The 12918-nt window shown below is 43.7% G+C and overlaps 1 protein-coding gene across 1 annotated transcript in view; it reads left to right on the top strand.

The window, feature by feature from the left end:
• The window catches only part of OXCT1 (3-oxoacid CoA-transferase 1), a 448860-nt gene that overhangs the window by 139200 nt on the left and 296742 nt on the right, over positions 1-12918 (top strand). The window contains exons 7-9 of the mRNA XM_069221450.1: positions 7498-7558; positions 10450-10557; positions 12494-12608. Coding sequence (XP_069077551.1) covers positions 7498-7558; positions 10450-10557; positions 12494-12608 — 284 coding nt within the window. The remainder of the gene's footprint in view (positions 1-7497; positions 7559-10449; positions 10558-12493; positions 12609-12918) is intronic.

Raw genomic sequence — 12918 nt, 5'->3', positions numbered from 1 at the left:
TTGGTTCGGAGCGGAGGTCACTGCAGTGTCCCGGTTCCTCACCTGGGAAGCCCGCCCTGTCTTAACCCCTTCTTTCCCCTTCTTCTTACCTGCCGTGGCCCACGTCCATGAAGGATGCATTGTTTGGTGGGCCCTGGGGAACAGGTGAGCCTTGCCGCATGAAGAGATCCTGGGAGTGCTGCTACATCCCCCAGGGATGAATCTATTTGAACAGCCCCGGGTGGAGCTGTATTGGGTGGAGGATTGTGGTGGAACCTGGCTCGGGAGCAGTTGGAAGAGACCAGCTGCCTCTAGTGACTCGTGGTGACTACAGTGAGGGAGGATGTTGGAGCCTGGTGCGATCGAGGCTGATGATGATGATGATTTTCCCATTCACACACCTGGGCTCTACAGATAGTGTGTGTGCACCCACTGAATTTGGGACAGTGAGGCACCCAGACCACCACACTATCTCCCCTCCCCCTCACCCTCATGGGCAAAGTGCCTATACACATAGAGACTGTGCCTGGGTGGGGCGGGCGCAATAATGTGGCTGTGTCAAGGGATTGCGTTGAGGCCGACGTTGGAACCCTTCCCGGTGAACAGTCCAGGCCTCCGTTCTGGACATGTGAGTTGGGCTCTTGGAGGGCTATTTTACCCGTGGCATGCTTGATCTCTGATGGATGCTCTATGATGCAGAGTCCCCCACGACGGTGCAAAGGCCCCAGGTTCCCATATCCCAGTGTGCCAGAATATCAGTCACGCCTAGTGTACGGGCATTTTCTGTGTATTGGGCCTGCCAGGAGGACTGCATATTGGGTGTCGCTTGGAGACCTACTGCTGGGGTTTTTGAACTCTGTGCTCTGGGGGTAGCCTTCTTTGCTGCTGCTGCCACTGAAGGGGGGGGCTGCCAGAATCACCTACCCGGCATGTGCTACCCTTAATATGGAGACGTGCTGAGGGATATGATAGACTGATATGTGGAGCCTTGGTTGATGGTCCTTCCCTTGGTCCTCTTGCATCTGGCCAGACTGATTGGTGACTTCACGGAATACTGATGTCCCGGCCACTGCCACTCTGGGGTAACACATAATAGGGATTGGCTCTTTCCTCCTCTTCCCCATCCCCTTACACTGTATACTGTGGTGGACTAGAGCAATGATACTGTATGCTTCAGTGCATCCCTGGCTCTATTTTCTATGATGGCAAAGGATAAAGACCCGAAACCGCCTGCCCAGGGGAAAATTGATTAATACAGTAAGGTGGTAGAAGCACCCCCAGACACCTCGTCAGCCCCTTCATTGCCTGATAAAGCAGCACTGCTGGAGGCGATTCAAACTACCAGGAAGCTAAAATTGGTGAAGTAACCTCACTCTGAGGTTTCTGTATTTCAGCAGTGTCATAGAAATGTTGCTGATAGTGTGACAGCCGCTGATGATAGGGTGTCTGAACTCGAAGATACAGCACATTCCCTTGGAAAAGATCTGGTGATCACTAAGAATCTTGTGTGGGAGGTCGATGATGCTGAAAACCGGGCAAGATAAAATGATCTGAGACTGGTGGGATTCCTGGAGGGGGTTGAGGGTTCCAACATGGTCGACTTTTTGGGGGAACTGGCTCAGTTCCCCTTTCGTGGCTGATAACTTTTACATGTTTTATTTTTGAATGGGGACACAGGGTGCCCTCTTGTGGGCCACCACCTGGCGCTCCCCACTTCTGATACTTCTACGCTTCTTGATTTATCGGGATGTTATCCTCAGAGTTGCTAGACAGAAAAGAGATATTAACAATGAGACCTCCACCCCTGTGGTGTTCTCTGACCACTCCTAAGAGGTACAGAAACAATGGAGAACATTTGATGCAGTGACATATCAGATTGCCTGTATGATACTCTTGATGAGGTGGGTAAGCTCTTGGAGTGGCTTGGCAGGAGAGAGGTAGGGGCAGCCTATGTGTGGGGTGAGAAGGGGGCACTACAACAGGAGAGTCTTGTACTACTGATGCCCAAATAGTGGGGGGAGTTTGCACAGTATTATGAGGAGCTCTATGTAGCACGTGTGCTGCCAGGAGCTGCTCAGATCCAGGACTTCCATGATGCAATAGATACCCCTGTGCTCTCTGCAGAGGACCGCATGGACGTTGAGGAAGGACATTGCCCTCTGAGGTTCAAGCGGCCATTAGGAAGCTCAGGCCCAGAAAGGTCCCTAGGCCCAAAGGCCTCCTGGTTGAATTCCTCAAATGGTATGTTGATATATTGGGACTGCATCTCCTGAACATATTCCACGAGGTGAGAGATAAAAGGGCACTGCCTCCAGACCTCAAATGTGCAAATATAACAGCAATTCATAAGGCGGGCAAGCTCAGGAGTATCTGCAACTCATATTGACTAATTTAGCTCTTGAATGTGGTAGCTAAGGTGTTGGCCATGATCCTGGCAACTAGGTTGATCAGAGTCATACCACACTGATCCATGATGATCAGTCTGGCTTTATCTCGTGTAGGTCCACCCAACTAAACTTGCGACAACTCCATAATTGTCTGCCCAGGGTCCATGCTAGGACCTCTCCCCATGTCTTTCTCTCGCTAGATGCGAAGAAACCATTTGATGCTGTCCACTGGCCATATCTGCAACAAAAGCTGGAGCTATTTGGCTTTGGTCCTAGATTTAGGCATTGGGTGGCATTACTTTATCAAGCCCGATGGCCATGGTTAGAGTTAATGGGATTCCCTTGAGGACCTTTTTAATTGTGTGGGGGACGGGAAGGGGTTGCCCTTAGTCCCCTTTTATTTGTGCTTACACTGGAACCTCTGGCATCTATGATCCACACTCACTCAGCTATTCAGGGCTTTTAAGACTCAAATCTAGCTTGCTGGAGAAGATTTCGCTTCTATGGATGATATTCTTCTATATGTAACTGAGCCACAAGCCACACTTCCAATAATCTATGAAACCATACAGCTGTTCGGTGGTTATTCAGGTTATAAAATAAACTGTGGGAAATCTGTGCTTTTCAACCCTTACTATCCTCCGGATACTGTCACCTTGCCAGACAGATTGAGAGTAGAAACAATGAGTTTTAAGTGCTTGGGTATTCAGGTCATGCCTGACAGAGATATGTTTGCCAGATAACCTTGGGCAGGTGTACCCACCCTTCTGGAGGAGATTCTGGTGCAAGTTGCCTCTGACTATTCTGGGGCGGGCTGCCATCTTGAAGATGATTACTGTCCCCAAGTTATGATATATCCTCCAAAATACATACTACACAATTTCAGAATAGATGTTTAACAAAATGGATAGAGAGGTGAGACTGTTCCTGTAGGATGGGAGGCACCCAAGGTTGGCGCGGCCCACGCTTCAACCGAACTCCTATAATGGGGGGATTTCCCTGTCAGATGTTCAGGGTTATTATTGGGTGGCACATCTGATAACTATTAATGGTTGGTCGTTTGCAATTCTTGATCACCCAACACATGTGTTGGAGAGGGCCTGGTTCCAGCCACTCCTCCCCCCCCCCCCCCCCCACATTATATTTATGAGGACACCTGTAGAGTAAGTTATTGCCACATTGGAGTGTGAGCCATATTGGAGTGTGAGCCACCGTCTTAGAGCAGAGCCTCTAAGACGGTGGGATGGGCATAGAAGGTTACCAGGGAAACACATTTGTGGGGGTGGGGGAGAGGAAATGCTGAAGGAACTGAGTAAACTGCATGGATTTGGACCCAGTGATATTATTGGCATCTCTAAGATGGGTGATGTACTAGAAGATGGAACTCTCTTGACCATCCCCTCTGAGGCGGGAATACCACCTCCACCAAAATCAAACCATAGAAATCCAATTTCGTAAGGCTAGTCTAACTAAGGGGTTAGACACAATTGAAATGCTAGAATATGTCTGGCTTGAAGGATGGTTGGTTATGGAAGAACTTGGGACTAAGGCCATCTCCTACACTTATAAAACTATTAACAGCATATCCCGGACACCTTAGGTACTCTAAGAGAGAGTTGGGTATCCAAAATTGGGGCGATTTACTGCACTGATTAGGTGGCGGCTTTGATGCAGCTCAGGAAGTTGCAATAAAGTCTTGGGTCCACTTTATATAATTTTAAGTGCTCTACCAAATTTATTATGATCCTGTCAGACTACACAGGATGAGGAGAGGGCGACCTCTACAGAGTACCTGAGGTGTACAGGGAACCTTCTTACATACACTTCGGGGTTGTCCCATAGTTCAGACCTACTGGTCAGCAGTTGTTCAAGAACTACAGGCTGTGTTGGAGGACCTACTTTACCCAAAATACATACTTCTGAGGATTCCTACAGAGACTGATATCCCTAGTTCTAAGCTCCTGTTCTGTAAAGTAAAAATGATTGTTGCGAAAAAGGGATGTAGCCAGATACTGGGGTGCGCATGAGGTCTTCACGGTGAGTCAATGGAAAGATGGTATGGATATGTACCTCTGAGGATTACGTGGGTGATGATGTGGGTCCGGGTACTACCGCTACCGTGCTTTGATGGTCTGGTTAGGGAAGTCCCTCAAGCTGAATACTCTGTGGAGTTCTTTTCAATTTGTTATTGCGGGGATACTCGGTCTCAGTGTTGCTGTGTTGGCCGGTGGATGTGAGACACTTATTTCACTTCTGTTCTTGTTCCTTGCTTCCTTGCTTTTTCCTTCTTTTGCTGCAAAGGAAGGAAACAGCAAGGAGTAATGCTCGATGCTGCCCGAACTGTAATGTTTGACAATGATGTTGTAGATGCTCCATTTTACGTTTTTCTTTATTTGTTGTTTTTGGAAAATTTTATAAAAATACGTAAAAGAACAAAAATAAATAGAAACATCTGACATGTCATGGCCAAACCGGCTGGCTTTGCAATTGTTTATACTCAAGTGTGGAATTGGTACAGTTTTTCATTTGGTTCTGTTTCTAGTTTACGTTCTTAGTTCTTGTTGTGGTTTAAATCTGTGCTCGTCAGTTGCTCACTCTCGCACTTAACTGCTTATTAAACAATATTCTTCTATTTGATTTCATTATCTTTTGTAAACTTGGAAACGACACCACAGGGGTTTTACCCAAAGCTGAGTGCAAGAGACTCTGCACAAATGCCCTAATTCTTGTTGCATCTTCCTTTGAGTGTTTGCGATATGGGACATTCTTTCTGAGCCTTCTCACCTCTCTGTATTACTAGACTGACCATTCATTAAATGCAGGAGCCTACAGAAACATTACTTATATTCCCCTTTTTGAATGGAGTCCAAAATCAGTCAGGAGATGGCCACAGCTACCTTAACAATGGGCTCCATTCACCCTGGCATATCCATGTGCTGATTCCACTCCTTGGCGCTCCTAAGACTGGGCCTTCAGCAGGTTTAGCTCTCACATAGAGCATTATACTGGCATCTGCCTGGTTCGCAATTCAGTCCTAACCTTCTCTGGGTGCAAGCTTAATGAAGCATGGCTAGATACTGGCCTCTATCTTGGAGCAGGCAGCGGTCTTGGTTTTGCTTTCAGCATTTCAAGAGGAAGCGTTTCTTTAATGAAGCTTGTGTACTTGAACTCTCAGATTTTCTTTATAGGACAGTACCGGACTCCTTATTCCTTGTGCAAGCTGGGCTTTCATAAGATGTTCCGTTGACTGTGGTGTTTAAGATCGGTAGTGTTCATTAGTTTCTTCAAAATAAACAACAGCTTAACTCGGGTATGATATGTTTAAGATTTTTTATAAACCAATAGAGTACACTGTTCCTAAAAAAACAAAAAGGTCTAGGGAACCTGAATGTTCAGGAGCAAAAGCCCTCGTGCATCACATTGGAGGACAGGCATCATCATCGGGAATTGCTCCACGTCAGGCCGATGCTGCAATGCCTGACGTGCTCCCAAGAAGGGAGCTGTCAGCCGTAATTGCTAATGTGATGACTGGTGGAAGGAAGGAACAAACCACTAATCCAAAACCAGGAGAGCAAAAAGGATAGTTAAAATTGGTTATTCATTTCAAGCTCACATCATGAATTTAATCAGTAAAGGGAAATGAAGACCAAGATTAAAATCACAAAGGAAAGTAAGAAATGAGTGCAATGCTCAACAACTTTCAAAACACTACTAGAGGATCCCAAAATGTGTGGTACCTCTACTAAAGGGTCGACATGTTTCGTGTCCAAAGGTCCAGGTGGATTCGTTGACGCTTCATCAGGACCAAAAAATCGCTTCTCCAATTAACATTAGGAAAGAACAAAGCAATCACTTACATTTAGTCAACTGTTAAATGTCATCAAAAACGGTCGCCCTAGAAAACACCGATAAAAACAAACACCAAAAATGAAAAAAACAAATGTGCATATTAATACAATGAGTGATCAGAGGAACCATATAAACAGAAAAATGCTTACCAACCCCAATTAGGAGGAGTAGCTCCATAGGAAGCGCGAGCCCGAGGACTGCATAAACACTTTGAACATTATAGCAAATTATAAAAATGAAAGATACATGAGACATCGAAATTACAGGAGAAAAACCAAAGGCAATCAAAAAGCCAGAGGTAGCAATAAATGGCAAATAGACCCCAGGACTTAAAGTAACCGACCACATCGTGTGGTCCAAGGTGATAAATCTACCCGTGTGAAATTGCAGAGATGGAGAGGAAAAGGAAAACGCTAAACAATCTCCATAGGAGGAGAAAGTGTCTACACCACCAGAGAAAGGCTGGCGGAATGAGTGATTCGGGGCCCCCCTGAGGGCACAGCCCTGTTGCGCATTTCACTGCCCCATTTACGGGCAGTGAAATGCGCATCTGGTGCTGCTGCACCCGCCGCATTGCTACATTGCCGCCGGCTCCATTTGGAGCCAGCGTCAATGTTCAGGCCCTGCATCCAGCTGGGCTGGCTGGCGGAAACACTGTTTCTGCCCGCCGGCCCAGCTGGATGTTCTTTATGTGGCTGGCGGGGGGTTCTGCGCGCTGCCGGTCTTCTGTTGACCGTCAGTGCCGATAATGACCCCCTAAGTTTTCTAAAGGAAAGTTGTTTTCTTTTTTTGGCTCACCCCGCTTATGTTATTGACACTTTATGCCCACATGCCAATCGAACTCATACGATTACCACAGGCATGCAACCTGGCATGTGTATGGATGTGAAGTCTTCTCCCACAAGCACTAGAACATTTACATCATGAACTTACCAACATACATGATGGACTCACCTACCTCTTGATGAACAATTTCCAATTATGTGGCTAGTATGATCTGTTTTACTATCCATTTTCATGTCGTCTTATTCTTTTATAAAGTAAGGTGCTTAGATATGACAGGATGGCAGCACACACTTCATCAAAATATGGTTTTACATAATTAATTTGATACTGAAATTATTTCAGGGAGGTTCTTTGCAGTGGTAGTTGCTTTAGAATTTGTTCTACATTGAGAACCAATATCACGCTTGCTGGCTCGTTACTGCAAGGTTAGAAATTTGGTTTAGAATTTAAATGATGGTAAAGCTATAACTCTGTTTCTTAAATTTGTTGGTTGCAGGAAAACAGCAAGGAACTTTAACCCACCAGTATGCAAAGCAGCTAAACTTTCCATAGTAGAGGTATGTCGAAATGATTGTGTATAACAGTATTTCACTCAAATAATGATCTTTAAGAAATATAATTTAATAGCAATTTTATGGAACAATTTTCAGAGTAGGGTGCAGTCATCAGTGTTACATCACTAAAGTCATAGGGATTGTAAATATCCATGCATCACACATGAAACAATTTTAGCGAATGAACCACACCCATTCAGCAGTGTGAGGGTGTGGTGTTTTGGGAATGGTGCGCCTTGGAGCACACTCAAATAAATCACTAAAACATGATGTGGAAGCAAATGTTTTCCTTTGAAATTACTTCTAAATTTGCACACACACGCGGTTTTAATGATAAAACTATATAGTCCACAAATGATCATTTGTGGAAACTGAATTTCTGGGAATAGTTGTCATTTCCACATAATTAAGGGCCTTTTTAGGAGTTTGGCGGTCTCACCACTGGACCGCCAAACTTGCGCAGAGGATGCCACTGCCCTGTTACAAGGTTTCCGCCGGGCTGACCGGCAAAAACCTTGAAGTAGAGTATTCCTGCTGATTTGACCAGCAGGAACAGTGCTATGAGATGGCACTCAGCTCCCTTAAAGGAGCTGAGTGCCATCTCGTAGCAGAGAGGGGGCCAACCAGCTCCCTCTGAATGCGCACTTTCTGCAAATCAGACAGTGCACATTCTGATGGTGCTGTGGGGCACCCCGCACTGCCCGCCATGGGCAGTGCAGAGGCCCCTTTGTGGCCACAGCACTTCTTCTCCGCCAGCCTTTACATGGCAGGGTCCCCACCATGTAAAGTCTGGCGGAGAACAAGGTTGTAACCAGCCAGGTGGCTCTGAGTTCAGCGCTACCCTGGCTGACTACAACCAAGACCGCCGTCACCCCATCGTGATCTGTGATTCTGGTAGGGACAACCGTCTTAGGCGGGTCTGCCGGCCTAACTCATAAGGTGGCGGTCAGACTGCCACAGCTGCAGCAGTTCCACCGCCACAGTGAGGATGGCGGACCTAGGACCGCCAGCCTTGTATTGAGGCTGTAAGTGTCTTGATTTGTTTTGATCCTATTAACATTTTTTGTTTACATCACAGTTTAGAGCCACCTCAATGATGAAACATGCCACTAAATGTGTTTGAAAGGCTGCACCTTTTTCAAAGAAAATATTTTCACAAAATATTTAACTCATTGGTTAATTGGCTACCAAAATCCTTTGTCTTTAAGTTAACAAACAGACCACAAGTATACAGGAGATAACGACTATATCCAGCTGATTTGTAGAGCCTATCAGTTGTTTTGTATAGTTTATTTATATAAGTAAGTAGTACTGGTAGTGGCTCTGTAAAACATATTTGTCTATCTTTAGCGCACCCTTGTTGTGACCGATGCAGTTACAAATGTTGTCAGTTTTACAGATGAGATTACAGAAGAGATGAGATTATATCATATCATAATCCCACTTTGATTGTTCTTTTTCTTGGCATGTGTTGTGTGCATACATGTAGAAAGTCAGTGGTTTTGCACGTTTTAGCCAGAACTATAGCTCAGTTTTGGACTGTTTTTTAAAAAATTGATTATCAGAGGTTTTTTTCCCCTAATGTTATTCCCACCGAACCTGCCGTGGTTTGCCACGCCTTTCTGCATAAGAACCAGCACCCTTCGCTGCTGGGTTGGCCTCAGAGCCTGCTCTCCTGCTAGATCATGTACTCAGTGATGGAATGCCAACTTTCACTGTGCTCGTCCTTAACTGCATGCCCACAAGAGATTTCAATTTGGGAGTCAGCAAATTGGTGTGATTGGTTCGTGGCCTCTGATTTGTGTTTACAGAGCTGAAGTGGTCAACTGGAACTGTAAGCTTGCTCAACCAATGGGAGGCCTTTATTTTTTAATTTTTCGCTTGCAGACCACGTCCTTTAACCTTCGCGGACTAAAACGGCAACAACACCTTAATTAAATGATTGTCTCAAATGCTGCTCAGTGGATTTATAGAAAACCAACAAAAGCACACTGTGTTTAAAGCTCTCCTTTCGTCTTGTGCAAATCTTTTCAGTGGATTTTGCTGCAGGCATGAGCAAAAGTTCTGGGGGACCTAATAAAAAAAGACCTCTTTTCCAACCCCGCAAAACCTTTTCCACTGGTCCTGCACGAAAATTGACATGCCAGACCATAGCTAACAATGCTAAGCAAACACCAAATTGTGTGTCAATCTGTACACGGGGACCAAAGTTGTAGGCCAATAAAAACAAAAAGCCTTTTTAATGACCAGTGTGAATGCACCATACTTATGCAGCTGCCACTGTTTCATAAAAATATTCATGCCAGGGCAGTGAAAATAAATGAGGCCCAATAATGTTATTTGCAACTGTAGTAATAAACACATATATGACTACTTTGCAAAGGTGAAAATTGAGTTTATTTCAAAAGTATGGAAACATTGACATGAGAGAACGCTTTTCACTGCCTCAGTCTGCATTTACAATTACTTTGTTCCGAATAGTCAGGAGGTCTCCAATGCGATTTTACAAAAACTACGCAGATTTAAACTCTGGTTTTATATCTTCTGTTAAAACCAGTACACATGAATAATATCATGTGTAAATCATATATTCGGATGCTTCGCCTCTCGTGAATCATGACGGCCCCTTCCCACATTCAGAACTGGCAATAAATAGTATGTTACACACAGTCTACATATAAATAATATGTTTTAGCTCTGACATCAATTAAGGCTTCAGCCCTCAAGACGGTGCGTTTTTCAATGTGTTACTACGCAGGTAAACCTTCAGTGAACTAAAGATGTATTTAAACTGCGAGAACGAACTTGATTAGGTTTGATCTGATGAGTTAATCATTTTTCATAGTTACAGTTAAATATGTGGATTTCTGATTCTTAACCCTCTTTCCTTAAAGGTTGAAGAAATCGTTGATGTGGGAAGCTTTGCCCCTGAAGATGTTCACATTCCTAGTATCTATGTCCACCGTATAATTAAAGGGGAGAAGTTTGAGAAGAGGATAGAGGTATGCTAAGTATAATCAGTCACACATTCATTCACTTGTATAATTTGAAATAGTATTTCTTTCGTACCTCCTGGTGGAAAGTAATTAGCTGTAACATGAATGCTAGCCCAGTGAACCACCAAAACATGCAGTTTTTGGAAAACGATAACAGTAGATCCAAAAATACAACAGCAAACAAGTTATGCCAATTGGATTGCAGAGTACAACTCCTTTAATATTCAGTTGATTACACAAAACAATGAAAAACTGTCTACGACATTGGTTCTTTTAACGAGTTGCATGCATTATGCCTGCTTTCACCATCTTACACTTGTCAGAAATAGTTTTATAAGTGAGGCATGCACGCGTTCTTGCAGAAAGCGATCTGTTAGATGCCAGAACTTATAGCAACATCTTGGTTGCCTTTTTCACGTTTACGAATGTCACTAATTGAGCTATATCTTTACCCCGAGGTTTATTCTGGCTTTTCAGTGTCTTTTCTTTTATCCTAGCATTGCTTGGCCCATTGTTAGCACTTGTGAGATACAGCTTTAGCTGACTGCCCGAGCTTAAGCAATCAACAGGTAATATACACAAAGGAGGATGGCTCACCCAGTGGCACCCACCCCACACTACAGTGTTATTTGTTGGAATTCTAAGTCATTATACTCATTATACTATTTGGCCTTTTCTGATGTACATTAGTTGCACTAGTCTACATCCCAGACAGGATGGTTCAGGTGATGTGCAGTGTAAGGAACGGTATCGAGAGCCAGTACCCTTTAATTCCATAATGTAACCAGACCAGATGGAAAACATGACCTCCTAGTGCCAGAGGAAGCCTCTCCCCTGAGGCACTGGAAGATAATGCATTACTAGATCACACTTCCCAGACACACCATCTGTGGTTTAGCCACAGTTCGGACTGCCAGACCCTTATTTTGGCTGAGTTGGGAAGAAATGGCCAGGACAGTGGCAAGGTGGGAAAGGAAACACCAGGTTGTTTCACCAGTGGTGAGTGTCTTTAAGAAAATTGCCATGAACATCGTTTCAAGCAAAGGTTTGATTTTCATCAGTAAGCCTCTTCCATTTAACTTTTACAGACTATGAACAACTTGCAAGCGTATTTTTTGGCTGAAATGTGTAATTCATCGCGTTTCAACTTTTTAAATGTATTCTCCACTAGAAAAATAATTTGTTCTGTTACACGTTTACATTTGTTATACTCTGTAGTGCTGCCTTAACGACTTTTTCATCGTTGTATACTGCACTGAATTGCGACTGTGAATTTCAGCTTCATTGGTCTCCTAAATTTATTTCTTCCTGTTTTTCTCCAAAGGAATAAATCCTTCATTTCAGTCCTCACCGAGTTAAATTTTTCGCTATAAATATTTGAATGAAAAATACATTTTCTGATCTGTGTTGACTGTGAACAGCATAAAAGGCATTTATGGAAATGCACAAAGAAAGTTCCAACAGCATTCACGATGTGACAATAACCAGTGAAAGCCGATGTTTGGTGAATGCACAACCATTTTATACCGTCTAACATAATCGAGTGGTTTTTCATAAATACCTTTTTAAAGAGTTGAAATATGTGGTAAGTTTAGGTCCGAGCAGGCCCACTTTGTATCAGTAAAGTTGTATGCTGCTTTTCACTAGGTCTATAATACTCAAGTGTTTTATTTGTTCCCACCTTGATGGATTGCAAGGGTTTCTATTGGTCTAGGCTGTCCCTGAAGCATTGTCCTTTCTCACATTTTACTTTTTCTTTCAAAGAGCTATTCATGCTGTAGGCACAGGTGGGTGAGTCTATCATTGAACTTCAGTAGAAAGATTTTACCTTGCTGCTCTAGGAGAAGACTATAGTACTGTTGGATGAAAGGGAACTTATTACTTGCAAAAGATAAACTTATCAACCCTGTTGTCTAAAATATCAGCCTTTGTTTTGTTACAGCGATTAACAATTAGCAAGCCAGCAGATGCAACACCCAAACCTAAAAAAGAGTCCGATATTGTAAGAGAAAGGATCATCCGACGAGCAGCTTTGGAGTTTGAAGATGGCATGTACGGTATCCTTTGTTAACTTGACCCCAGACAAAAGAGTCTTTTGCATTGGATTAAAAGTACTTTCAACGACTGGTGTGTACAGTGGCAGGTATAGAGTTGATTGGTTGGCTTTACAAGTGCATTATAGGGTATAGCACGTACTGTAAGGCGGGTTGGTATCCACCAAGTTTTGTTAGTATTTTGTCTGGCAACATTAAATAAGGTCTTTTATTGAATTCTTCACTCTTTGTGAAATATTCAGCCTTTTTTTAGAGAAGTTTTAATAAATTACATATATCTTGCCGAGATTTTAAAAAATGAATGTTTCAAATA

The sequence above is a fragment of the Pleurodeles waltl genome, chromosome 1_1 (genome assembly GCF_031143425.1).
Source record: "Pleurodeles waltl isolate 20211129_DDA chromosome 1_1, aPleWal1.hap1.20221129, whole genome shotgun sequence".
Lineage (NCBI taxonomy): Eukaryota > Metazoa > Chordata > Amphibia > Caudata > Salamandridae > Pleurodeles > Pleurodeles waltl.
Note: the sequence above shows the minus strand (reverse complement) of the source record. Positions and strands in the feature narration are given on the sequence as shown.